The sequence below is a fragment of the Mus musculus genome, chromosome X (genome assembly GCF_000001635.26).
Source record: "Mus musculus strain C57BL/6J chromosome X, GRCm38.p6 C57BL/6J".
NCBI lineage: Eukaryota > Metazoa > Chordata > Mammalia > Rodentia > Muridae > Mus > Mus musculus.
Genome location: NC_000086.7, coordinates 105,499,481 through 105,525,384, shown reverse-complemented (window position 1 = coordinate 105,525,384; position 25,904 = coordinate 105,499,481). Strand labels below are relative to the sequence as shown.

General features: G+C 40.4%; 1 protein-coding gene across 1 annotated transcript; it reads right to left on the bottom strand.

Annotated features, from left to right (window-relative positions):
- Positions 1 to 24,745: 24,745 nt before the first annotated feature.
- Cypt2 (cysteine-rich perinuclear theca 2) lies at positions 24,746 to 25,613 on the bottom strand. Its single transcript, NM_173436.2, has 2 exons — positions 25,294 to 25,613; positions 24,746 to 25,122 (listed from the first exon to the last, which is right to left on the bottom strand). The coding sequence occupies exons 1-2, from the start codon at positions 25,591 to 25,593 to the stop codon at positions 24,880 to 24,882; spliced, it is 543 nt and encodes a 180-aa protein (NP_775612.2). The 5' UTR covers positions 25,594 to 25,613; the 3' UTR covers positions 24,746 to 24,879.
- Between the last annotated feature and the right edge of the window lie 291 nt (positions 25,614 to 25,904).

The following is a 25,904-nucleotide window of genomic DNA, read 5'->3' as shown; positions in this document are numbered from 1 at the left end:
CTTGTTTGAGTTTATTTTATATCCAGCTACTTCACCGAAGCTGTTTATCAGGTTTAGGAGTTCTCTGGTGGAATTTTTGGGGTCACTTATATATACTATCATATCATCTGCAAAAAGTGATATTTTGACTTCCTCTTTTCCAATTTGTATCCTCTTGATCTCCTTTTGTTGTTGAATTGCTCTGGCTAATACTTCAAGTACTATGTTGAAAACGTAGGGAGAAAGTGGGCAGCCTTCTCTAGTCCCTGATTTTAGTGGGATTGCTTCCAGCTTCTCTCCATTTACTTTGATGTTGGCTACTGGTTTGTTGTAGATTGCTTTTATCATGTTTAGGTATGGGCCTTGAATTCCTGATCTTTCCAGAACTTTTATCATGAATGGGTGTTGGATCTTGTCGAATGCTTTCTCCGCATCTAACGAGATGATCATGTGGTTTTTGTCTTTGAGTTTGTTTATATAATGGATTACATTGATGGATTTTCGTATATTAAACCATCCCTGCATCCCTGGAATAAAACCTACTTGGTCAGGATGGATGATTGCTTTAATGTTTTCTTGGATTTGGTTAGCGAGAATTTTATTGAGGATTTTTGCATCGATATTCATAAGAGAAATTGGTCTGAAGTTCTCTATCTTTGTTGGATCTTTCTGTGGTTTAGGTATCAGAGTAATAGTGGCTTCATAAAATGAGTTGGGTAGAGTACCTTCTACTTCTATCTTGTGAAAAAGTTTGTGCAGAACTGGAATTAGATTTTCTTTGAAGGTCTGATAGAACTCTGCACTAAACCCGTCTGGTCCTGGGCTTTTTTTTGGCTGGGAGACTATTTATTACTGCTTCTATTTCTTTAGGGGATATGGGACTGTTTAGAAGGTCAACTTGATCCTGATTCAACTTTGGTACCTGGTATCTGTCCAGAAATTTGTCCATTTCGTCCAGGTTTTCCAGTTTTGTTGAGTATAGCCTTTTGTAGAAGGATCTGATGGTGTTTTGGATTTCTTCAGGATCTGTTGTTATGTCTCCCTTTTCAGTTCTGATTTTGTTAATTAGGATTTTGTCCCTGTGCCCTCTAGTGAGTCTAGCTAAGGGTTTATCTATCTTGTTGATTTTCTCAAAGAACCAACTCCTCGTTTGGTTAATTCTTTGAATAGTTCTTCTTGTTTCCACTTGGTTGATTTCACCCCTGAGTTTGATTATTTCCTGCCGTCTACTCCTCTTGGGTGAATTTGCTTCCTTTTTTTCTAGAGCTTTTAGATGTGTTGTCAAGCTGCTAGTATGTGCTCTCTCCCGTTTCTTCTTGGAGGCACTCAGAGCTATGAGTTTCCCTCTTAGAAATGCTTTCATTGTGTCCCAAAGGTTTGGGTACGTTGTGGCTTCATTTTCATTAAACTCTAAAAAGTCTTTAATTTCTTTCTTTATTCCTTCCTTGACCAAGGTATCATTGAGAAGAGTGTTGTTCAGTTTCCACGTGAGTGTTGGCTTTCTATTATTTTTTTTTGTTATTGAAGATCAGCCTTAGTGCATGGTGATCTGATAGGATACATGGGACAATTTAAATATTTTTGTATCTGTTGAGGCCTGTTTTGTGACCAATTATATGGTCAGTTTTGGAGAAGGTACCATGAGGTGCTGAGAAGAAGGTATATCCTTTTGTTTTAGCCTAAAATGTTCTGTAGATATCTGTTAAGTCCATTTGTTTCATAACTTCTGTTAGTTTCCCTGTGTCCCTGTTTAGCTTCTGTTTCCATGATGTGTCCATTGGTAAAAGTGGTGTGTTGTTTTGTGTTATTGTGTGAGGTGCAATGTGTGTTTTGAGCTTTACCAATGTGTCTTTAATGAATGTGGCTGCCCTTGCATTTGGAGCATAGATATTCAGAATTGAGAGTTCCTCTTGGACGATTTTACCTTTGATGAATATGAAGTGTCCCTCCTTATCTTTTTTGATAAATTTGGGTTGGAAGTCGATTTTATTCGATATTAGAATGGCTACTCCAGCTTGTTTTTTCAGACCATTTGCTTGGAAAAATTTTTTTCAGCCTTTCACTGTAAGGTAGTGTCTGTCTTCTTCCCTCAGATGGGTTTCCTGTAAGCAGCAGAATGTTGGGTTCTGTTTGTGTAGCCAGTCTGTTAGTCTATGTCTTTTTATTGGGTAATTGAGTCCATTGATATTAAGAGATATTAAGGAAAAGTAATTGTTGCTTCCTTTTATTTTTGTTGTTAGAGTTGGCATTCTGTTCTTGTGGCTGTCTTCTTTTTGGGTTGTTGAGGGATTACTTTCTTGCTTTTTCTAGGTTGTGATTTCCGTCCTTGTATTGGTTTTTTTCTGTAATTATCCTTTGAAGGGCTGGATTCGTGGAAAGATAATGTGTGAATTTGGTTTTGTCGTGGAATACTTTGGTTTCTGCATCTATGGTATTTGAGAGTTTGGCTGGGTACAGTAGCCTGGGCTGGAATTTGTTTTCTCTTAGTGTCTGTATAACATTTTCCAGGATCTTCTGGCTTTCATAGTCTCTGGTGAAAAGTCTGGTGTAATTCTGATAGGTCTACCTCTATATGTTATTTGATCTTTCTCCCTTACTGCTTTTAATATTTTCTCTTTATTTAGTGCATTTGTTGTTCTGATTATTATGTGTTGGGAGGAATTTCTTTTCTGGTCCAGTCTATTTGGAGTTCTGTAGGCTTCTTGTATGTTCATGGGCATGTCATTCTTTAGGTTTGGAAATTTTCTTCTATAATTTTGTTGAATATATTTGCTGGCCCTTTAAGTTGAAAATCTTCATTCTCATCAACTCCTATTATCCGTAGGTTTGGTCTTCTCATTGTGTCCTGGATTTCCTGGATGTTTTGAGTCAGGATCTTTCTGCATTTTGTATTTTCTTTGATTGTTGTGCCAATGTTTTCTATGGAATCTTCTGCACCCGAGATTCTCTCTTCTATCTCTTGTATTCTGTTGCTGATGCTCGCATCTATGGTTCCAGATTTCTTTCCTAGGGTTTCTATCTTCAGCGTTGCCTCACTTTGGGTTTTCTTTATTGTGTCTACTTCCCTTTTTAGGTGTTGGATGGTTTTATTCAATTCTATCACCTGTTTGTTCGTGTTTTCCTGCAATTCTTTAAGGAATTTTTGTGTTTCCTCTTTAAGGTCTTCTACCTGTTTAGTTGTGCTCTCCTGTATTTCTTTAAGTGAGTTATTAAAGTCCTTGTTGATGTCCTCTACCATCATCATGAGATATGCTTTTAAATCCCGGTCTAGCTTTTTGGGTGTGTTGGTGTGCCCAGGACTAGTTGGGGTGGGAGTGCTGAGTTCTGATGATGTTGAGTGGTCTTCATTTCTGTTAATAGGATTCTTACCTTTCGCCATCTGGTAATCTCTGAAGCTAGTTGTTATAGTTGTCTCTGGGTAGATCTTATTCCTCAGGTGTTTATGTTAGCCTCTATCAGCAGACCAGGGAGACTAGCTTCCTCCTTAGTTTCAGTGGTCAGAGTATTCTCTGCAGGCAAGCTCTCTTCTTGCAGGGAAGGTGCCCAGATATCTGGTGTTCGAACCTGCCTCCGGGCAGAAGTTGTGTTCCACTCACCAGAGGTCTTAGGATCCTGTGGAGGGTCCTGTGAGGACCTTGGGGGTGTCCACAAACTCTGCGTGCAAGAAACACCAGTCCTGGAGTGGAGTGGAAGGAACTTGTGCCCCTGATCAGGCCGGGTTATCTGCTTCCCTAGTTAATGCAGTCTCAGGTCCCGCGTGATTGGATTGGAACAGACACTGTGTTCCACTCACCAGAGGTCTTAGGATCCCATGGGGGTCCTGTGTGGGTCCTTGTGGGTGTCCGGAGACTCCTTGGGCAAGGCACCCTGGTGCTGCAGTGGACCGGAAGGCTGGATTTTCTATATACTTATATGGTGATCTTTATCTCTTCAGATTTATTTAGTCTTGAAGTCTGTAAGGTATCATGAGAGCTACTTTAACTTACTTTCAGATTCCTTTTGTTTGGTATATCATATTATAGACTTTGACTTCTAGACTGTGATTATATTGACCTAGAAGATGTATTTCTTTAAACAATAAACAATTGGGTCTTGTGTGTTTTTTAAATTCAACTAGCTAGTTTGTGTCTTTTTTTATTAGATATTTTCTTTATATACATTTCAAATGCTATCCTGAAAGTTCCCCATACCCTCCCTCCACCCTGCTCCCCTACCCACCCACTCCCACTTCTTGGCCCTGGCATTCCCCTGTATTGGAGCATATAAAATTTGCAAGACTAAGGGGCCTCTCTTCCCAGTGATGGCTGACTAGGCCATCTTCTGCTACATATGCAGCTAGAGATACAAGCTCTGGGGTTACTGGTTAGTTCATATTGTTGTTCCACCTATAGGGTTGCAGACCCCTTCAGCCCCTTGGTTGCTTTCTCTAGTTTCTCCATTGGAGGCCCTGTGTTCCATCTTATAGATGACTGTGAGCATCCACTTCTGTATTTGCCAGGCACTGGCATAGCCTCATATGAGACAGCTATAAGAGGGTCCCTTCAGCAAAATCTTTCTAGCATTGTTCAATAGTGTCTGGGTTTGGTTAGCCTGTGTCTTTTAAAAAATATTTGTTTTATATTGTATTATAAAGTTTGCATAAATCTTGTAGGTGCACGGCATTCCATGGAGTCCAGAAGAGGTTGTTGAATCCCCTGGATCTGGTGTTACAGGTGCCATGTGGGTGCCAAGAAGCATATCTGGTCTCTCTGCAAAAGCAGCAAGTGCTGTTAATCACTGTGCGATCTCTCTAGCTCCCAGCCTGAGTATTGTTTGCTGAGCTAAGCATGTTTGAATATTTCCTAATTCTCATATGTTCTCTTATTCCTCTCATGAAACATATTCTTTCCTGGCTTTTCAATGGTTGTAATTTTCTTTATTCTTTATTTCTGTGTACTTCTACACAGAAATAAAGAAAGTAAGTATCTTTGGCAAGGCTGTTTTAGTTGGTCATAAATGACTTTAGTTTGTAGTTATTTTGGATGGTCTTTAGTTATCCATCAATTTTCAGAAATAACTTTGCTGGAGATAGTGATACTGGTTGGCAGTGTTCTGCAAGAGCAGCAAGCACTTTTAACCAATGAATCATAGCTTCAGTCTTGTTTTTGTTTTGTTTTGAGACAGGGTTTCATGTATCCAGGCTAGACTTGAACTAATTAGGTAGTTGTAGAAGACCTTAAGCTTTTGGTCTTCCTGCCTTCACTTCCTGAGTGCTGGGACTCTAGGTGTGCATTGCTATATTTGAATTTATATGGTACCGATGGTCTAACACAGCTTCTGTTTTTTTCTTAATTGATGTCTGAGGGTAAAAATTGGTTGGCAATTCATCGATATTTCTTCTATTAGTGATGTTTTCCTCTGGCATTTTACAAATTATGTATATATATTTCTCTGTGTGGGTAATGTGCATGTGAATGTAGGTACCCTGGGAGTCCAGGAGAAGGCATCAGATCACCCAGAGCTGGATTTACAGGTGTTTTGTGAGTCACCTGATGTGGGGTTAGGAACTGAACATGAGTGCGAAGTAGAGAAGTACACAGTCTTAACCACTAGGCAATCTCTCTGGTTCCTCAACTGAATTTTCAAACTAATTTCCCCCCTTCTGTCAAAATTATGATTTCATCACAATTTTTCATCTGGGTTTTGGGTTGGAAAGTAAGGAGGAGCTGAGTTTCTTATGGGGTAAACTGAGAGTTTAAAAAATGATTAAATCTTGAAGCACTCATAAATAATAAAAAGAAAGGCAGTGGGGAAATCAAAAGGAAAAGAATAAGGTAGGGGAGAGAAAAAAGTTTATGGGATTAATGTTGTGAATGAGAATTCCTGGAAAGAAGCTGTGCTTGTAAAGGCTGATTCATTCAAACTGCAGTGATGTGCAGAGATTGGATTGCTCTATATAAGTTCAGAGTCTAATTAGCTTATCTTGGTCTAGTTCTAGCCTTGCTTCTGTGTCAGAACTAATACCTTGTGACTAATAGAAAAAAATCTTTTAGATTCTATTAACTTAACAGGCCACGTGCTTCCACCAACCCCAAGACTAAGAATGTCATCAAATACAGCAGAGGATTGCCTGGTCTGGTCTCAGTGAGAGAAGATGCAACTACCCCTCGAGAGACTCGAAGCTCCAGGGAGTAGTGAGGCCTGGTGGGATGGGGTGGGATGGGGACATTCTCTTGGATATGGAGTAGGAGGATTGGAATGAGGAACTGTCACAGGGTGGACCAGGAGGGGGATAATGACTGGACTGTAAAAAAAAGATTAAAGATAATTCAAAAAATAAATTTCTGAAAAACAAAACAAAAACAAACAAACAAACAAACAAACAATGTCATCAGATAACTCCGAGGCCTATAGAAAAGCTTCCCCCCTCTTTATTGTAACTATCTCCCCGATGTACCCACCAATATATTTTAAATTTGCCTTGCTATGTGACTTCCACTATTCTGTAAAACTATAAAACTTCAGAAAACTGCTTCTATATTGAAACATGAACTTTGAGGAATCCTAAACCTGTCTTCCCTGGAACATGGTCACTCAAAATAGCTCCAGAATAAACTATCCCTTATTCCCTTTAAGATGAGAGCTGTGTTTTTTTTTCTTTCTTCTGAGTAGACAATGTATAAGGAATGATAATGATGGATAACACAAAATAAATGAAGAGCAAGAGGAAAGAAGAACATCATTGCTTGCATCAAATAATAGGAACAACAACAAAAAGGAGCCAGTCAATACATCTTTCTTCTTGAGATTGGATGCAGATGGGTCCCCAGAAGCTGCAAGGTTGGTTGCTTTGCAGTTTGATTGATGTGGAAGGTAGAGGAGTATTGAGTTGTTCCTGAGGTCCCAACAGGTTAGACCTGAAAGAGTTGTTTGCAGGCTGAGCCCCTGCCTATCCTTTCCTGCCAGGATGCTTACTATGGCTTACTAAGAGCTGATCCACTGAATTCTTGCTGTTGTTTACCGTATCCAGAATCCATGGAGAATGTGGAAGGTTCCCTCAAACTTAACTCTTCATCTTAGCCTGGGGACCTCTCTATTGACTATCCCCTTAAGCCCTGAGGCTTAATAGAAATCTATGCATTTCTACCAAATAATGTTTTTTTTTTGGTGGTCTGAGAGTGTAGAAATCAGTCAGATCAGAACGATCTATCCTAGCAACAGGAAGCATCAGGAACCCAGTGATCTGGTGTGTACTGGGCATGCTGCTTTGTATCCTAGCATCCTTGGCCCCATTTGTATTTTTACACAATGGGTCTCTTTCCTTTCCTCAGAGTTTTGCCTTTAAAACCAACTGTAATTACTGCCCACTTCCCTCTGCAACATGGCCTGACACTTTATAGGCAAGCAGATGGGGTGGGAAGCAGTGTGGACTATGAATCTGAGTCAAAGTTACAGCCTGTTTCTTGGGCTCAAACTTTTTTTTTTTTTTTTTTTTTTGGTTTTTAGAGACAGGTTTTCTCTGTATAGCCCTGGCTGTCCTGGAACTCACTCTGTAGACCAGGCTGGCCTCGAACTCAGAAATCCACCTGCCTCTGCCTCCTGAGTGCTGGGATTAAAGGCGTGCGCCACCACGCCTGACGGGCTCAAACTTTTAAGACACTTTGCCCCTTAGAACTGGGAACAAAACACCCATGGAAGGAGTTACAGAGACAAAGTTTGGAGCTGAGACAAAAGGATGGACCATCTAGAGACTGCCATATTCGGGGATACATCCCATAATCAGCCTCCAAACCCTGACACCATTGCATACACTAGCAAGATTTTGCTGAAAGGACCCTGATATAGCTGTCTCTTGTGAGACTATGCCGGGGTCTAGCAAACACAGAAGTGGATGCTCACAGTCAGCTATTGGATGGATCACAGGGCCCCTAATGGAGGAGCTAGAGAAAGTAGCCAAGGAGCTAAAGGGATCTGCAACCCTATAGGTGGAACAACATTATGAACTAACCAGTACCCCGGAGCTCTTGACTCTAGCTGCATATGTATCAAAAGATGGCCTAGTAGGCCATCACTGGAAAGAGAGGCCCATTGGACTTGCAAACTTTATATGCCTCAGTACAGGGGAATGCCAGGGCCAAAAAGTGGGAGTGGGTGGGTAGGGGAGTGTGGGGGAGGGTATGGGGGACTTTTGGGATAGCATTTGAAATGTAAATGAGGAAAATACCTAATTAAAAAAAGAATTTAAAGAGTAAAAAAAAAAAAAAAAAAAAGAAAGTCACTCACTTAAGCAGTGGATAAAAAAGACCTTTGGGGTTTGGATGTATAAAGATTCAGGTCTTCTGCTCTCTCTGGCTGCATAGTTCAATGGTAAAACCTTCCCTTTAAGGGGATTGTCCACCATAACACCAGTGATCAAGCCAGGAAGAACAGGAGATGTCTCCTTCAGTATCTGCTTTTGAACAGATTGAAGACCTTTCTCTTATTTTAAACTTGATGATACTTTCCTTTTCTTCTTTTAGATAGTCATTCTGGGGGAGAGAGTGTTAGCACTCAGGCACATCCGTGGACAGCTAGAAGTGACATTATTATATACAATCAAGCATCTTCACAGCAAGCTCTCAGTGACCCAGTGATGAGACACATTACCTCTAGTGGCCCAAGAGGTGACAGAGTCACTCCTGTGTCTGCCCCTTTGCACATGCACCATGGCCCCTGACACATGTCTCTATTATAATACATTAATTTAGACCCTAAAAAACCCAAAGAGTAAACTACTCCTGATGACCTACTTCTTTTCCCAAATCTACCCTGATATTAAGGCCAAACTTAGATGCTTGGAGAGGGGATCCCTAACTCCATAGGTAGAAGTCTTGACACTGGCCTTTAAAGTGTAACATCAGAGAGATAAAAAGGCCTGCAGACAAAAATATATACTGGCAAAAGCTGAGCAACCAGCTCCAGCCACTTTCTGGGCTTCCTGGTCTCTAAGATTCAGGAAGCACTAGGACTCTGCTTCAAATGTGGTCAATAGGGTAATTGGGCACAGGTTTGCCCTAATCCCTGAAATCCATCAACGTCATGCCTAAAGTGCCATCAGGTGGGATATTGGGCTGTTGATTGCCCTCATGTTGCTCAGTACAGGATATCACTCCCAGGTTGACCTCCAGCTGATTTCTTAGGCTTGGCCATGAATGACTGAAGGGGCCCAAGCTCTCTAAACCCAACCCCTTCCATCACCAGCAGGGAGCCCTGGCTGGTCATTATGGTATCTGGGCAGCCCATCTTCATCTTGGACACTAGGGCCACTTACTTGGTCCTGATGGAGTTTTGGGAACCCACCTCTCCTTCTTGCTTCTCTATTGTTGGAGTAGGGGCCTTACCAATCTCACCAGATACCACCACTTAGTTACATTTTAGGGGTGTTCTTCTCACCCATTCTTTTTTGGGAGTGACAATGTGTCCTGTCCCCTTATTGGGAAGAGATCTTCTAGCTAAAGTGTAGAGCCTCTATTTCTTTTGCTACTCCATTTGCCTAAACCCAAACTTGCAAGCAGCCCCCTTTCTCTTCCTTCTAGCCACCCAACCTACTAACATGTTATTTCCTTTACTAGACTCTCAGGTAGACCCCTGAGTCTGGGACATAGAGAATTCCTCTGTTGCTAAACATCATTCTCCTGTTGTCATCCAATTACAGGACCCTACTAGGTCCATCACTGAACTCAATACCTTCTTTCTCTCCAGAGTCTCAGAGGACTTAAGCCTATCATCTCTGACCTCTTAAGGAAAAAAAAAACCTCCTCCATTCTACCATTCTACCTCTTCCCCCTTTAACACTCTTATACTTGCAGTTAAAAAAACCTAATGGCACCTATTACATGGTTCAAGATCTCAGACTTCTTAATTCTCCAGTGGTTCCTCTCCTTCCTGTCATAACTAACCCTTACACACTTCTTTACACTATCCCCACAGGAACTTTTTATTTCTTGGTTTTAGATCTCAAATATGCATTCTTCTCTTTCCCCCTAGATGCCCAATCACAGAACATCTTTACCTTTACCTGGACTGATCTAGATACCCACTTTTCTAAACAACTCATCTGGACTGCTCTACCTCAGGGATTCCAGGAAAGTCCACATTTATTTGGCCAGGTTCTGGCTTCTGATTTACTCTCTCTGTTTCTTCCTAAATCTAAGATTATCCATTATGTAGATGATATTCTTCTCTGCAACCCCTCTCTAGAAATTAGCCAAGCTGACATCTCTGCTCTTCTGAATTTTCTGTCCAGTTTAGGCTATAGAGTTTGAACTTCCAAAGTCCAACTGTCCACTACTCAAGTCACCTATTTGGGACTAACAATTACCCCAACCCACACCTTAGATAGAAATAATTTAATTCAGTCTCTAACAGTTTCCTCTACAAAGGAAGAGATTTTATCATTCCCAGAAATAGCCAATTTTTTTTTTTTACATTCCTGGGTTCCTTCTTGTTCCCTACTTTCCTGCCCCTTATATGAAGCAGCATTAGGTCCCACCCACAGACCTCTTTTCAAACATGTTACCAAGCCTTTTCAAAGGCTTCAACAGGCTCTCCTTCTGGTCCTGACATTAAAGTTTACCTGACCCATCCCTTCTCCTTCACACAACCTGCTGTCATTCCTATACCCACCACTCCATCTAAATATTATGACCTCTTTGTTTGCTTCCTCTTTGACTAGATGAAAGATGATTATTAAAAAATGGCCAGACGAATATGGGGGCTGCCCATATTGGTCTTGCTAGATACAGATGTTAGGATCCTGAACCAATCACTCAAGACCCATGGAATCCCAAGTGGAAACAGTTGTTGGTAAGCTCTACCATAAAAACCAATCTGGGTCTCCAATAAGTACTATTTACATCCAGAGATAAATACATCCCAATTGTCTAACCTCTGGAAAGTGGAGAAATAGGAGAAGTAATTAAACACTCCTCCAAGGTCATTACTTCCTTGACACCCCCCCCCCACACCTTCCATGATGCCTTCTGCTTCAGGCCCTGACCTCAGCCTACCAATTCCTTAATGTCACTCAACTTGGCCACTTTATAGATTTCTGGCTATGTGTACCCCCTGGAACTAACTCACAATTGCCACTTATAGCTTCTCCAGTGACCCTGCCAAACAACTTCATCTTACTTACCTTTCATCAGTTGCCCTGACTCTGGTGTTGCCATGACCCCATACCTTTTCTGTTTCAATCTTTTTGGCATAAGAATTTTGCTGCTTCTATGTTAACCAGTCTGGTATAGTGAGAAACAAAATCCAACAACTACAAACAGACCTCTGAAAACACAGAAAACAATGTGATACCTCTGATTTCTGGGTTTTTAAAAGCCCCATATGGAAACAGATACTACCCTTCCTAATCTCGATGGTGAGGGTCAGATACACCCCCAAACTGACCATGTCCCTAGACAGGAGGAATCAGTTTAAGAGATCCAATGCCCCTATTCCCACCTCACCATCAGCCTCCCCTCTCCTTTTTGGTTTCTCTCTTTATGATAAGAAAAAGAGAGGAATGTTAGCAATCAGGCACAACCTTGGACACCTAGAAGTGACATTAGGACAATCAGGCCACAGCCAGCATCCAGGGACACAGTGATGAGACATGTTATCTCTAGTGGCCCAAGAGGAAACAGAGTTGGCCCTGTGTTTATGCCCTTTGCACATGCCCCATGGCCCCTGATGCATGTCCCTTCAAGACCTGTTCTCCCTGCCTTCCTTCTCTTCTCTCCTCACTCTTCCAGAGGCTACCTCTGTCTTCCCTTCTCAATAAACCTCCCATGTGAGACCTGCTGAGTGGTATGTTTTGTTTGGGATGTGCCTCTTACTTCTAACAGGGTGTCTCCTTCTTTGCCACTTTGTTTAGTGCTCCAAGTTGAAGCATGTTTTTTAAAATCAGCATATATGAACTATACAACAAAATAGGTTTCATTATGAAGTTTTATTTATGTACACTAATCATTTTCACTCCATTTTACCCTTTTCTGTACCTTTCCCACTCTTTTTTAAAATTAGGTATTTTCTTTATATGCATTTCAAATGCTATCCTGAAAGTTCCCTATACGCTCCCTCCGCCCTGCTCCCCTACCCACCCACTCCTGCTTCTTGGCCCTGGAATTCCCCTGTATTGGGGCATATAAAGTTTGCAATACCAAGGGGCCTCTCTTCCCAGTGATGGCTGACTAGGCCATCTTCTGCTACATATGCAGCTAAAGATATGAGTGCTGGGGTACCGGTTAGTTCATATTGTTGTTCCACCTATAGGGTTGCAGACCCCTTCAGCTCCTTGGGTGCTTTCTCTAGCTTCTCCATTGGGGGTCTTGTGTTCCATCTTACACATGACTGTGAGCATCCACTTCTGTATTTGCCAGGCACTGGCATAGCCTCATACGAGACAGCTATAAGAGAGTCCCTTCAGCAAAATCTTTCTGGGATTGTGCAATAGTGTCTGGGTTTGGTGGCTGATTATGGGATGGATCCCCGGGTGGGGTAGTCTCTGGATAGTCAATCCTTTCATCTTAGCTCCAAACGTTGACTCTGTAAAACCTTTCATGGGTATTTGTTCACTCTTCTAAGGAGGAATGAAGTATCCACCCATTGGTCTTCCCTCTTCTTGATTTTCTTGTGTTTTACAAATTGTATCTTGGTTGTTCTATGTTTCTGGGTTAATATCCACTTATCAGTGAGTGCATATCTAATGACTTCTTTTGTGATTGGGTTACCTCACTTGGGATGATATCCTCCAGATACATCCATTTGTCCAAGAATTTCATCAATCCATTGTTTTTAATAGCTGAGTAGTACTCCAATGTGTAAATGTACCATATTTTCTGCATCCATTCTTCTGTTGAGGGACATCTGGGTTCTTTCCATCTTCTGGCTATTATAAATAAGGCTGCTATGAACATAGTGGAGCAGGTGTTCTTATTACCAGTTGGAACATCTTCTGGGTATATGCCCAGGAGAGGTATTGCTGGATCTTCCAGTAGTATTATGTCCAATTTTCTGAGGAACCTCCAGAATGACTTCCAGAGTAGTTGTACAAGCTTGCAATCCCACCAGCAGTGGAGGAGTGTTCCTCTTTCTCCACATCCTCGCCAGCATCTGCTGTCACCTGAATGTTTAATCTTAGCCATTCTGACTGGTGTGAGGTGGAATCTCAGGGTTGTTTTGATTTGCATTTCCCTGATGATTAAGGATGTTGAACATTTTTTCAGGTGTTTCTCAGCCATTCGGTATTCCTCAGGTGAGAATTCTTTGTTCAGTTCTGAGCCCCATTTTTAATGGGGTTATTTGATTTTCTGGAGTCCACCTTCTTGAGCTCTTTGTATATATTGGATATTAGTCCCCTATAAGATTTAGGATTTGTAAAAATCCTTTCCCAATCTGTTGGTGGACTTTTTGTCTTATTGACAGTGTCTTTTGACTTACAGAAGCTTTGCAATTTTATGAGGTCCCATTTGTCAATTCTTGATCTTACAGCACAAGCCATTACTGTTTTGTTTAGGATTTTTTCCCCTGTGCCCATATCTTTGAGGCTTTTCCCTACTTTCTCCTCTATTAATTTCAGTGTCTCCAGTCTTATGTGGAGATCTTTGATCCACTTAGACTTGAGCTTTGTACAAGGAGATAAGAATGGATCAATTTGCATTCTTCTACATGATAACTGCCAGTTGTGCCAGCACCATTTGTTGAAAATGCTGTCTTTTTTCCACTGGATGATTTTAGCTCTCTTTTCAAAGATTAAGTGACCATACCTGTGTGGATTCATTTCTGAGTCTTCAATTCTATTCCATTGATCTACCTGTCTGTAATTGTACCAGTACCATGCAATTTTTATTACAATACCTCTGTAGTACAGCTTAATGTCAGGCATGGTGATTCCCCCAAAGGTTCTTTTATTGTTGAGAATAGTTTTTGCTATCCTAGGTTTATTATTTTTCCAGATGAATTTGCAAATTGCCCTTTCTATCTCAGTGAAGAATTGAGTTGGAATTTTGATGGGGATTGCATTGAGTCTGTAGATTGCTTTCAGCAGGATAGCCAATTTTACTATATTAATCCTGCTGATCCATGAGCTTGGGAGATCTTTCCATCTTCTGAGATCTTCTTCACTTTCTTTCTTCAGAGACTTGAAGTTCTTATCATACAGATCTTTCGCTTCCATACTTAGAGTCACGTCAAGGTATTTGATATTATTTGTGACTATTGAGAAGGGTGTTGTTTCCCTAATTTCTTTCTCAGCCTGTTTATCCTTTGTGTAGAGAAAAGCCACTGATTTGTTTGAGTTAATTTTATATCCAGCTACTGCACTGAAGCTGTTTATCAGGTTTAGGAGTTCTCTGGTGGAATTTTTGGGGTCACTTATATATACTATCATAATTCCTGCAAATAGTGATATTTTGACTTCTTTCTTTCCAACTTGTATCCCCTTGATCCCCTTTTGTTGTTGAATCGCTTTGGCTAGAACTTCAAGTACTATATTGAATAGGTAAGAAGAAAATGGGCAGCCTTTTCTAGTCGCTGATTTTAGTGGGATTGCTTCGAATTTTTCTCCATTTAGTTTGATGTTGACTACTTGTTTGCAGTAGATTGCTTTTATTATGTTTAGGTATGGGCCTTGAATTTCTGATCTTTCCAAAACTTTTATCATGAAGGGGTGTTGGATTTTGTCAAATGCTTTCTCCATTTCTAAGGAGATGATCATGTGGTTTTTGTCTTTGAGTTTGTTTGTATGGTGGATTATGTTGATGGAGTTCCGTATATTAAACCATCCCTGCATCCCTGGGATGAAGCCTACTTGGTCATGATGATGATCATTTTGATGTTTTCTTGGATTCGGTTTGCGAGGATTTTATTTGAGCATTTAAGCATCAATATTCATAAGGGAAATTGGTTTGAAGTTCTCTTTCTTTGTTGGATATTTCTGTGGTTTAGGTATCAGAGTAATTGTGGCTTCATAGAATGAATTGGGTAGGGTACCTTCTGTTTCTATTTTGTGGAATAGTTTGAGAAGAGTTGGAATTAGGTCTTCTTTGAAGGTCTGATGGAACTCTGCACTAAACCCATTTGGTCCTGGGCTTTTCTTTTCTTCTTCTTCTTCTTCTTCTTCTTCTTCTTCTTCTTCTTCTTCTTCTTCTTCTTCTTCTTCTTCTTCTTCTTCTTCTTCTTCTTCTTCTTCCTTCTTCTTCTTCTTCTTCTTCTTCTTCTTCTTCTTCTTCTTCTTCTTCTTCTTCTTCTTCTTCTTCTTCTTCTTCTTCTTTCTTCTTCTTTTTTTTTTTTGGTTGGGAGACTGTTGATGACTGCTTTTATTTCTTTAGGGGAAATCGGACTGTTTAGGTCGTTAATCTGATCCTTATATAACGTTGGTACCTCGTATCTATCTAGGAAGTTGTCCATTTCATCCAGGTTTTCTAGTTTTGTTGAGTATAGCCTTTTGTATTAGAATCTAATGATGTTTTGGAATTCCTCAGGTTCTGTTGTTATGTTTCCTTTGTCATTTTTGATTTTGTTAATTTGAATACTGTACCTGTGCCCTCTAGTTAGTCTGGCTAAGGGTTTATCTAGCTTGTTGATTTTCTCAAAGAACCAGATCTTGGTTTGGTTGATTCTTTGAATAGTTCTTTTTGTTTTTACTTGGTTGATTTCAGCCCTGTGTTTGATTAATTCCTGCCATCGACTCCTCTTGGGTGAATTTGCTTCCTTTAGTTCTAGAGCTTTTAGGTGTGCTGTTAGTCTGCTAGTGTATGCTCTCTATAGTTTCTTTTTGGAGGCACTCAGGGCTGTGAGTTTTCCTCTTAGGACTGCCTTCATTGTGTCCCATAAGTTTGGGTATGTTGTGGCTTCATTTTCATTAAACTCTAAAAAGTCTTTAATTTCTTTCTTTATTTCATCCTTGACCAAGGAATCTTTGAGTAGAGTGCTGTTCAGCTTCCACGTGAATGTTGGCTTTCTATTATTTATGTTGTTATTGAAGAACAGCCTTAGTCCTTAGTGATCAGATAGGATGCATGGGATAATTTCAATATTTTTGTATCTGTTGAGTCCTGTTTTGTGACCAATTATATGGTCAATGTTGGAGGAGGTACAATGTGGGGCTGAGAAGAAGGTATATACTTTTGTTTTAGGATAAAATGTTCTGTAGATATCTGTCAGGTCCATTTGTTTCATAACTTCTGTTAGTGTCCATGTGTCTCTGTTTAGTTTCTCTTTCCATGACCTGTCCATTGGTAAGAGTGGGGTGTTGAAGTCTCCCACTATTATTGTGTGAGATGCAGTGTGTGCTTTGAGCTTTACTAAAGTTTCTTTAATAAATGTGGCTGCCCTTGTATTTGGAACATAAATATTCAGAATTGAGAGTTCCTATTGGAAGATTTTACCTTTGATGAGTATGAAGTGTCCCTCCTTGTCTTTTTTGATAACTTTGGGTTGGAAGTCAATTTTATTTGATATAAGAATAACAACTCCAGCTTGTTTTTTCAGATCATTTGCTTGGAAAACTGTTTTCCAGCCTTTAACTCTGAGGTAGTGTTTGTCCTTTTCCCTGAGGTGGCTTTCCTGTAAGTAACAAAATGTTGTGTCCTGTTTGTGTAGCCAGTCTATTAGTCTATGTCTTTTTATTGGGACATTGAGTCCATTGACCTTAAGAGAAATTAAAGAAAAGTAATTGTTGCTTCCTGTTATTTTTGTTGTTAAAGTTAGGGTTCTGTTCTTGCAGCTGTATTCTTTTAGGTTTGTCGAAGTATTACTTTCTTGCATTTTCTAGGGTGTAGTTTCTGTCCTTGTGTTGGTGTTTTCCATTTATTATTCTTTGAAAGGCTGGATTCGTGGAAAGACATTGTATGAATTTGGTTTTATCTTGGAATACTTTGGTTTCTCCATCTATGGTAATTGAGAGTTTTGCTGGGTATATTAGCCTGGGCTGGCATTTGTGTTCTCTTAGGGTTTGCATAACATCTATCCAGGATCTTCTGGCTTTCATCATCTCTGGTGAGAAGTCTGGTGTAATTCTTTTTTTTTTTTTTCCTTAACAGAAACTGTTTATTAATTTGATAATTATAATAATTTCTAAATTTTTTTCTTTCTTCTCATGAGACAGAGTCTCACTGTGAAGCATTGGCTGGTCCGGAACTCACTATGGAGACCAGGCTGGCCTTGAACTCCTAACACTCCATCTGGTTCTGTGTGCTTCATCATACTGGGCTTAATTAAAGTCTTTCCTGTTTCCCTTTTTTTTTTTTTCCATTTTTTATTAGGTATTTAACTCATTTACATTTCCAATGCTATACCAAAAGTCCCCCATATCCACCCACCCCCACTCCCCTGCCCACCCACTCCCCCTTTTTGGCCCTGGTGTTCCCCTGTACTGGGGCATATAAAGTTTGCAAGTCCAATGGGCCTCTCTTTCCAGTGATGGCCGACTAGGCCATCTTTTGATATATATGCAGCTAGAGTCAAGAGCTCCGGGGTACTGGTTAGTTCATAATGTTGTTCCACCTATAGGGTTGCAGATCCCTTTAGCTCCTTGGCTACTTTCTCTAGCTCCTCCATTGGGAGCCCTATGATCCATCCATTAGCTGACTGTGAGCATCCACTTCTGTGTTTGCTAGGCCGTCTGGTGTAATTCTAATAGGCCTGCCTTTATATGTTACTTGATTTTTTTCCCTTACTGCTCTTAATATTCTTCCTTTATTTAGTGCATTTGTTGTTCTGATTATTATGTTTCGGGGGGAAATTTCTTTTCTGGTCCAGTCTATTTGAAGTTCTGTAGGCTTCTTGTATGTTCATGGGTATCTCTTTCTTTAGGTTTGGGAAGTTTTCGTCTATAGTTTTGTTGAAGATATTTGCTGGCACTTTAAGTTGAGAATCTTCATTCTCATCTACTCTTATTATCCGTAGGTTTGGTCTTCTCATTGTGTCCTAGATTTCCTGGATGTTTGAATTAGGATCTTTTTGCATTTTCTTTGATTGTTGTGCTCATGTTCTCTATGGAACCTTCTGCACCTGAGATTCTCTATTCCATCTCTTGTATTCTGTTGCTGATGCTCACATCTATGGTTCCAGATTTCTTTCCTAGGGTTTTTATCTCCAGCGTTGTCTCACTTTGGGTTTTCTTTATTGTTTCTACTTACCTTTTTAGGTATTGTATGGTTTTGTTCAATTACATCACCTGTTTGTTTGTGTTTTCCTGTTTTTCTTTAAGGACTTCTACCTCTATAGCAGTGTTTTCCTGTATATCTTTAAGTGAGTTATTAAAGTCTTTCTTGATGTCCTCTACCAGCATCAAGAGATATAATTTTAAATCCGAGTCTTGCATTTCAGGCGTGTTGGGATATCCAGGACTGGCTGAGGTGGGAGTGCTGGGTTCTGATGATGGTGAGTGGTCTTGGTTTCTGTTAGTAAGATTCTTATGTTTGCCTTTCACCATCTGCTAATCTCTGGAGTTAGTTCTTATAGTTGTCTCTGGTTAGAGCTTGTTCCTCTCATTTCTGTTAGCCTCTATCAGCAGACCTGGGATACTAGATCTCTCCTGAGTTTCAGTGGCCAGAGTGCTCTCTGCAAGCAAGCTCTCCTCTTGCAGGGAAGGTGCACAGATATCTGGCGTTTGGACCTGCCTACTGACTGAAGATGAATATCTGAAACAGGGCCTGTTCCTGAAGCTGTGTTACTTCTGCCTGTGCCAGAAACTGTGTAACTTCTGTAGTCTGCACTCTCACCTGCGCAGACTAGTCTTTGAGGGATCCAGGACCCAAGATGGCTCCCCCAGGTGCTTTGCGGCAGAGCCCTCCCAGGTGGGGTGGACACCTCTCCTCTGGCGGGGAAGGTGCCAGGATGCCTGGAAGCCAAAATGTGGTCTGTGCCAGAAGCTGTGTAGCTTATGTAGTCCGAATTGTCACCTGTGCAGACTAGTCATTGTGGGATCTGGGACCCAAGATGACCTTTCTCACTCTTTATAATTCTGTTTTTTTTCTCAGCTAACCTCTGTTCACTATCATATTTCTTGTTTTGTATCATGAGCCAATTGGTTTACTCAACGGTGTCTGCAGGGACTTGGGTGAGAATCTTTCTGCAGAATGAGGTCTGTTGTTTCTGTGTGCATGCGTGTATATGTATTGCTAAACATAAGAATCACAAGAAAAAGACCAGTACCACAATTTTTGATCCAAATTTGAAATAAGCTTTAATTAAATACTGGCCAGAATGATGGACTCTGCTTATGAAGGAAAACTATAAGACTTCTGTATTTCCCATCAGGTCCAATCAGGGGCAAGTATATGTACTTCTTGCCTACATAACTTGAACCTATAACGAATCAGGGGCAAGCATATATTTTGACATATTTCTTGCCTATGTACCACCCCACCACAGGGGAGTTCGATCAAAAGTTTGGTTTAGAAGAGTGAAAGATAAACAATAGCTTCCAGCATTTCAGGAAGTATCTCTGGCCTTGAGCAAAGGGTCAACAGGTTAGTGGCATTTTTGTTTTATGGATCTCTTAGGCACATTAATTAAACCTTAAAATATAACATTGGCTCTGATAGTATCTCTGTGTGAGTGCATATGCATGTGGAGGCAAGAGCTTAGCATCATAAGAATGGGAACATTGATTTCCAAAATGGTTGTACAAGTTTGCACTCCTACCAGCAATGGAGGAGTGTTCCCCTTGCTCCATATCTTTGCCAGCACATGCTATCACTTGAGTTTTTTATCTTAGTCATTCTGATGGGTATAAGATGGAATCTCAGAGATGTTTTGATGCGATGACTAAGGACTGATAATTTCTTTAAGTGGTTCATGGCCATTTGAGATTCATTTGTTGAGAATTCTCTCTTTAGCTCTGTGCACAATTTCTTAATTGGGTTATTTGGGTTGTTAGAGTCTAACTTTTTGAGTTCTTTATGTTTTGAATATTGGCCCTCTGTCAGATGTAGTGTTGGTGAAGATCCTTTTCCAATCTGAAGGCTGCCATTTTGTCCTATTGGCAATATCCTTTGCCTCACAGAAGCTTTTCAGTTTCATGAGGTCCTATTTATCAATTGTTGATCTTAGAACCTGAGGTATTGGTATTCTGTTCAGGACATTGTCTCCTTTACCAATGCATTCAAGGCTGTTTCCCACTTTCTCTTCTATGAAATTTAGTGTATCCCATTATATGTCGAAGTCCTTGATCCATTTGAACTTGAGTTTTGTGCAGGGAAATACATATGGATTTATTTTCAATCTTCCACTTGTATACATTCAGTTAGACCAGAACCATTTGTTGAAGATGCTTTCTTTTTCTCTCAAGACCCAGCTATACCATTCCTGGGTATATACCCAAAAGATTTTCTACTATTCCACAAAGACAATTGTTCAACTATGTTCATAGCAGCTTCACTTGTAATAGCCAGAGACTGGAAAAAACCTAGATGGCTCTCAACTGAAGAATGGATAAAGAAAATGTGGTACAACTATACAATGGAATACTATTCATCTATTAAAAACAAAGACATCATGAATTTTATGTGAGGTGTTAAAGTCTCACACTATTATTATATAGTGTTAAATGGATGTTTTGAGCTTTAGCAAAGTTTTTTTTACCAATGTCGGTGCCCTTCCATTTGGGGTATAGATGTTCAGGGTTGAGATAACACATTGGTGTTTTTTTCTTTCGATGAATATGAAATTTCCTTGCCCATTTCTTCTGACTACCTTTGACTGTGTGTCTATTATATTAGATATTAGCATGGCTACTCTGGATTGTTTCTTGGTACCATTTGCTTGGAAAACTTTTCTCCAGCCCTTAGTGTCTATATTTGTTGTTGGGGTGTGTTTCTTGTATGCAGCAGAATGATGGATCCTGTTTAAATATCTAGTCTGTTAGTCTGTGGGGTTTTTTTTAGAATTGAGTTCAGAGATGTTGAGAGATTAATTACCAATAGTTCCTACTATTTTGATATTGGAAGTCATATTGTACACACAACACACACACATTTGTTTAAATTGTTTTTGTCATGGAATTCCTTGTTTTTTCTATCTATGGTGATTGAGAGTTTTGCTACATATAATCATCTGGGCTGGCATTTTCTTTCTCTTAGGGCCTGCAAGATATCTGTCTGGATCTTCTGGCTTTCAGAGTTTCTGTTGAGAAATCAGGTATAAATGACCAGTCTACCTTTTTTGTTGCTTGACTTCTTTCCCTCACATCTTTTAATATTCTTTCTTTGTTCTGTACTTTTAGTGTTTTGATTATCATGTGGCAGGAGAATTTTCTTTCCTGGTTCAATACATTTGCTGTTTATGGTCTTCTGTATATTTATGGCTATCTCTTTCTTTAGTTTGGAGAAATTTGCTTCCATGATATTGTTGATTGTGTCTTCTGGCTTTTGAACTGAAAATCTTCACCCTCTTGTAGTCCTAGTATTTTTAGATTTGGTCTTTTCATTGTGTCCCAAATTCCCTGGATATTGTGGTTTAGGAACTTTCTATTTTTTCCATTTTCTTTGACTAGTATATTAGTTTCTTCTGTGCTGTCTTCTACACCTGAGATTCTCTCTTCCATCTCTTTTATTCTGTTGGTGATGCTAGTGTCACTAGTTCCTGTTCTCTTTCCCATGTTTCCCATCTCAACAGTTCCCTCCATTTTTTTCTTTATTGCTTCTTTTTTTTTTTTTTTTGGTGTATTTTTAGCTCTTAGACGGTTTTGTTTATTTCCTTTTCCTGTTCAATTGTATTTTTCTATATTTCTTTAAAGGATTTATTTTTTTTTCTCATTAAGGTATCTACCTTCTTGCCTGTGTTTTCCTGTATTTCATTAAGAGAATTATTTAAATCCTTTTTAAAGGCTCCTATCATCTTAATGATGTGGAATTTGAGGTCACAGCCTTGCTCTTCAGGTGTCTTAAAACATCCAGGTCCAGAGGTCCAGTTCACCACTTGTGAGGCAGGAATCATGGCAATGTCCAGGCAGGCATGTAACTGGAGAAAGATAGGAACAGTCTACATATTGTTCCAAAGGCATACAGGAGACGACTGGAATCCTCAGGCAGCTGGGAGGAATCTCTCTAAAATGCCACAGTTACAGGCTTCTTCCAATGAGGCCACAACTTTTCCAACATGGTCATACCACTCAGGAGTGCCATTTATTGGGCAAGTATTTCAAACAACCACAACAGCCAAGCTACACAGATGAAATGTGGCTTCGAAGTACATTTTATTACCGTTTCATGGTGTCTAGTGATGTTGGACATCATTTGTCCTCATAACATAATAAATATTGATGAGTTTATTAACCTTTTGTGTTACTTCTTTAAAGAATTCTGTTTTGAGCTTCTATTTTCCCTCTGCTCCTGGAAGCAGATCTTCTGCCACAGGTCTTCATATCCAAATAGCTCCAGGAGGGAGTGATCCTCCCTGGAGTGTGGAGCAGCCTGTGAGTGCAGGTACGACCACCATTGCTGCTCAGAGGAACCAGATTAGAACCCTCAGGACATAGGAACTGAGGCTCAGTGGGGGACAAGGTCATTCTGGTATCTGTCTGCACCCCAGAGCCACAGCTCTCCATGCCTAAATTACTCCCAGAGAGGACTGGTCACCCAGGAGTACAGATACACAGGCTTGCAGGATGGACAAGCCACAGTCAGAGACAGCAAACCAGCTAACACCAGAGATAACCAGATGGCAAATGCAAGAACATAAGCAACAAAAACCAAGGCTACTTGGCATCATCATAACCCAGTTTTCCTACCACAGTGAACCCTGGTTACTACAACACACAAGAAAAATCAAGACTCTGATTTAAAATCACATCTCATGATGATGAAAGAGGAATTTAAGAAAGACATAAATAACTCCCTTAAAGAAATGCAAGAGAACAAAGGTAAACAGGAAGAAGACCTTAAAGGGGAAGCATAAAAATCCCTTAAAGAATTACAGGAACACACAACCAAACAGATAAAGGAACTGATCAAAACCATCCAGAATCTAAAAATAGAAATAGAAACAAAAAAGAAATCAGAAAGGAATATGAACCTGGAAATTGAAAACCTAGGAAAGAGATCAGGAGTCATACATCAATAATGTTAGGAGGTATAACTATGGATATGTTTAAAATATACTGTATGTATATTTAATTCTGAAAGAATAGATAAAATGAAAAATTTGGAGAACCTTAGAAGAGAGCAACAAAATAAAGTTATGCAACCTCAACCTATTTTTTCCCAAATCCAGTGCCACACAAATCTCTGCTTTATGAATTGTCCAAAGTTTAATATTTCACAAAAGGGGTACTCTAAACTAAGAAAAAAATTGTAGTGAGTTGTGGGTACACTCATTCTTGTAGTGAAGACTACATAGGTGTATGCATATGTAAAGGCATCAAAATGCATATTAGCATTTTATTGTCTATGTGTGTATGTTTGTGTATATGCATGTATTCTTGTGAGTCTGGATGGATGCATGAAGGATTGATGTATATGCACATGTGTGTGTTTGTTTGTGTAGCAAAGGACAACTTTTCTGTAGATTCTCAGGTGCTACCCACCTTAAAATCTTAAAATCAAAAGAACAAAAACAAAACAAAACAAAAAAGTATCAGCAAAGTGTCTCACTGGCCTGCTGACATACCAATAGGGTATGCGGTCTAGCTGGCCAACAACTGTCAAGGATACACACTTTCCCACATCCTCAGTGCAGTAAATAAAAGTTTTCAACATCACATACTGGTTTCTTTCTTTTTTGAAACAGTGTCTCACCATGTAGCCTCATAGTGATCTGCCTGTCTCTGCTTTGAGTGCTAAGAGTAAATGCCTATGCCGACATGCCAAGCTGATGGGATTTCTTTTATTTTATTTTATTTTATTTGTTTGTTTTTTTGTTTTTCAAGACAGGGTTTCTCTGTGTAGCCTTGGCTGCCCTGGAACTCACTCTGTTGACCAGGCTGGCTTTGAACACAGAAATCTGCCTGCCTCTGCCTCCCAAGTGCTGGGGTTAAAGGCATGCACCACCACTGCCCGGCTAGGGTTTCATTTTTTAATTGTGAATTCTGAGAATCAAACTCAGGTCCCCCATGCATGTGAGGAATCAACTGAGTCATCTCTCCAGCCCTACTTTATTCTTTGAAAAACTGGTTTCACGATATGTCCTGAAGGGATTTAAAAAGTGTTAACAAGTATTCAGTAAAGCTGTCTGGAAAGGCATAGTCATTTTAAAATACGCTGTAGATATTACTACCTTTTTCATGACCAGCACTGGTTGGCAGACCCGTTCTCACTGTCCTATTCCTCCTCCTATTTCTGAAGAGGTAGGCTAAATCAGTGCTGTACTTGCATATTCCAGTCAAAATCACTGGTGCCTTTTGATGGGGTGAAGTCTTTGGCCCTTCTGAGGGTCTTAGTACAAGAGATCATAATGAGGACTGTAAGAAACACCACAATGAGGTAGGGGTCCTAAAGTTGATGTGCTGCCTAAGTTAGGACTGGAACTGCCACCTACACCTCAGTTCATATTGATGTAACAGCCTGAAACCATGCAGCAGTCCTAGCCAGTAACATTTAGGAAGACCCTGGGCTCTCCCTGTTGCCCTGTGAAATAAAGCTTCAGGGGGACATTTTTGCTACCTCAGTTCTGACCCTCCTGTGTCTGCCTATCAGGGGGTTGTTCACACCACTCCCAACCTTCTAGAAACCGATGTTCCTTCTCATCATATTCCCAGTCTTCCCTACCCCCACCCCTCTCTCTCAAAACCATCAGAGACTGAGAGTGACACATATTTTCACATCTGATTGATTTTATTTTCACCATCATAAAAATTAGTTTGTGGTGAAGACTGGCCTTGACAGGACCACAGCTCAGCTCCCAGACCCATTTACTGATGTTTCATGGGTCTTTGGACCTGTTCGGGGTCTAGAAGCTGGCCAAGTCTACATTTGGAAATGGGTCACTGTCAAGGCATGGTGGAACTTCCTGTGGCTCAGACACATTGACATTCTCATGAGAGAACAATGCCACTGTAATCTCGCTCGGTTCCAGTTCGATGAGCTTTAGTTGGCTCCGCTCCAGGTGGCTCTGCATCAATCGAAGTTCAGTAGCACGCTTGATTCGTCTCCTAATTCTCCTTCGAAGTGATTGTTCCCCCTTCTTTGTAATCTGAAAGAACTACAGTCATAAGGGCACTGGTTTGGGGAAAAGATAGAATGTGGATGGCGATTCGTGTAAAGGGGCAGAGGTAGATGTGAAGTTTATTGTAGGCCCGAGAACGTCTTAGGGGAAAGAATGACCGAAGAAGGGAGTGAATGAGCTTAGCTTGGGATATCTCACCTTAAATGTACTTTTTCTATAAGAAGGACGAGAATGAAGACAGCAACAATGACAGCAACAATGACAGCAACCACAGGAACGAGAACGAATAAAAGAATGAATTAAGGAGTGATGAGATCTCTTGGGAAGCTTAGATCTAGGGTTTCGCTTCTTATTAAGCTTGAATCTTTTGGCAGCAGTCTTCTTAAGCTTCGATCTTTTGGCAGCGGTCTTCTTAAGCTTCGATCTTTTGGCTTTGGCAGTGGCGGCTACTGCTGTAGCTGCTCTAGACCAGTGGACTTTCTTGGCCACCCGAGCCATAGCGGAGCTCTCCAGGGACTGGCCCCAGAGCTCTGAGCACCCTGCTTATCTATCTGTCAGAACAATGGTGGGCCACACCCCTCAGCCCTGATTGGTCAGCAAAGCTCTCCCTAGCCAAAGGCAGCTAAGGAGTGGCTGAAACCTCACAATGCCCTACCTCTGACCACTTTGAGCTTGAAGGGAGTCCAGATCACACTGCCTGAGAATCTCAGATATCCCTTATTCATCAGAAAGTGTCACTTTCATACACTTTCTTGGAGGTCAATATACTAGAACTACAAAGTCTCATTGAAAATAGGAGGCTTTACTTA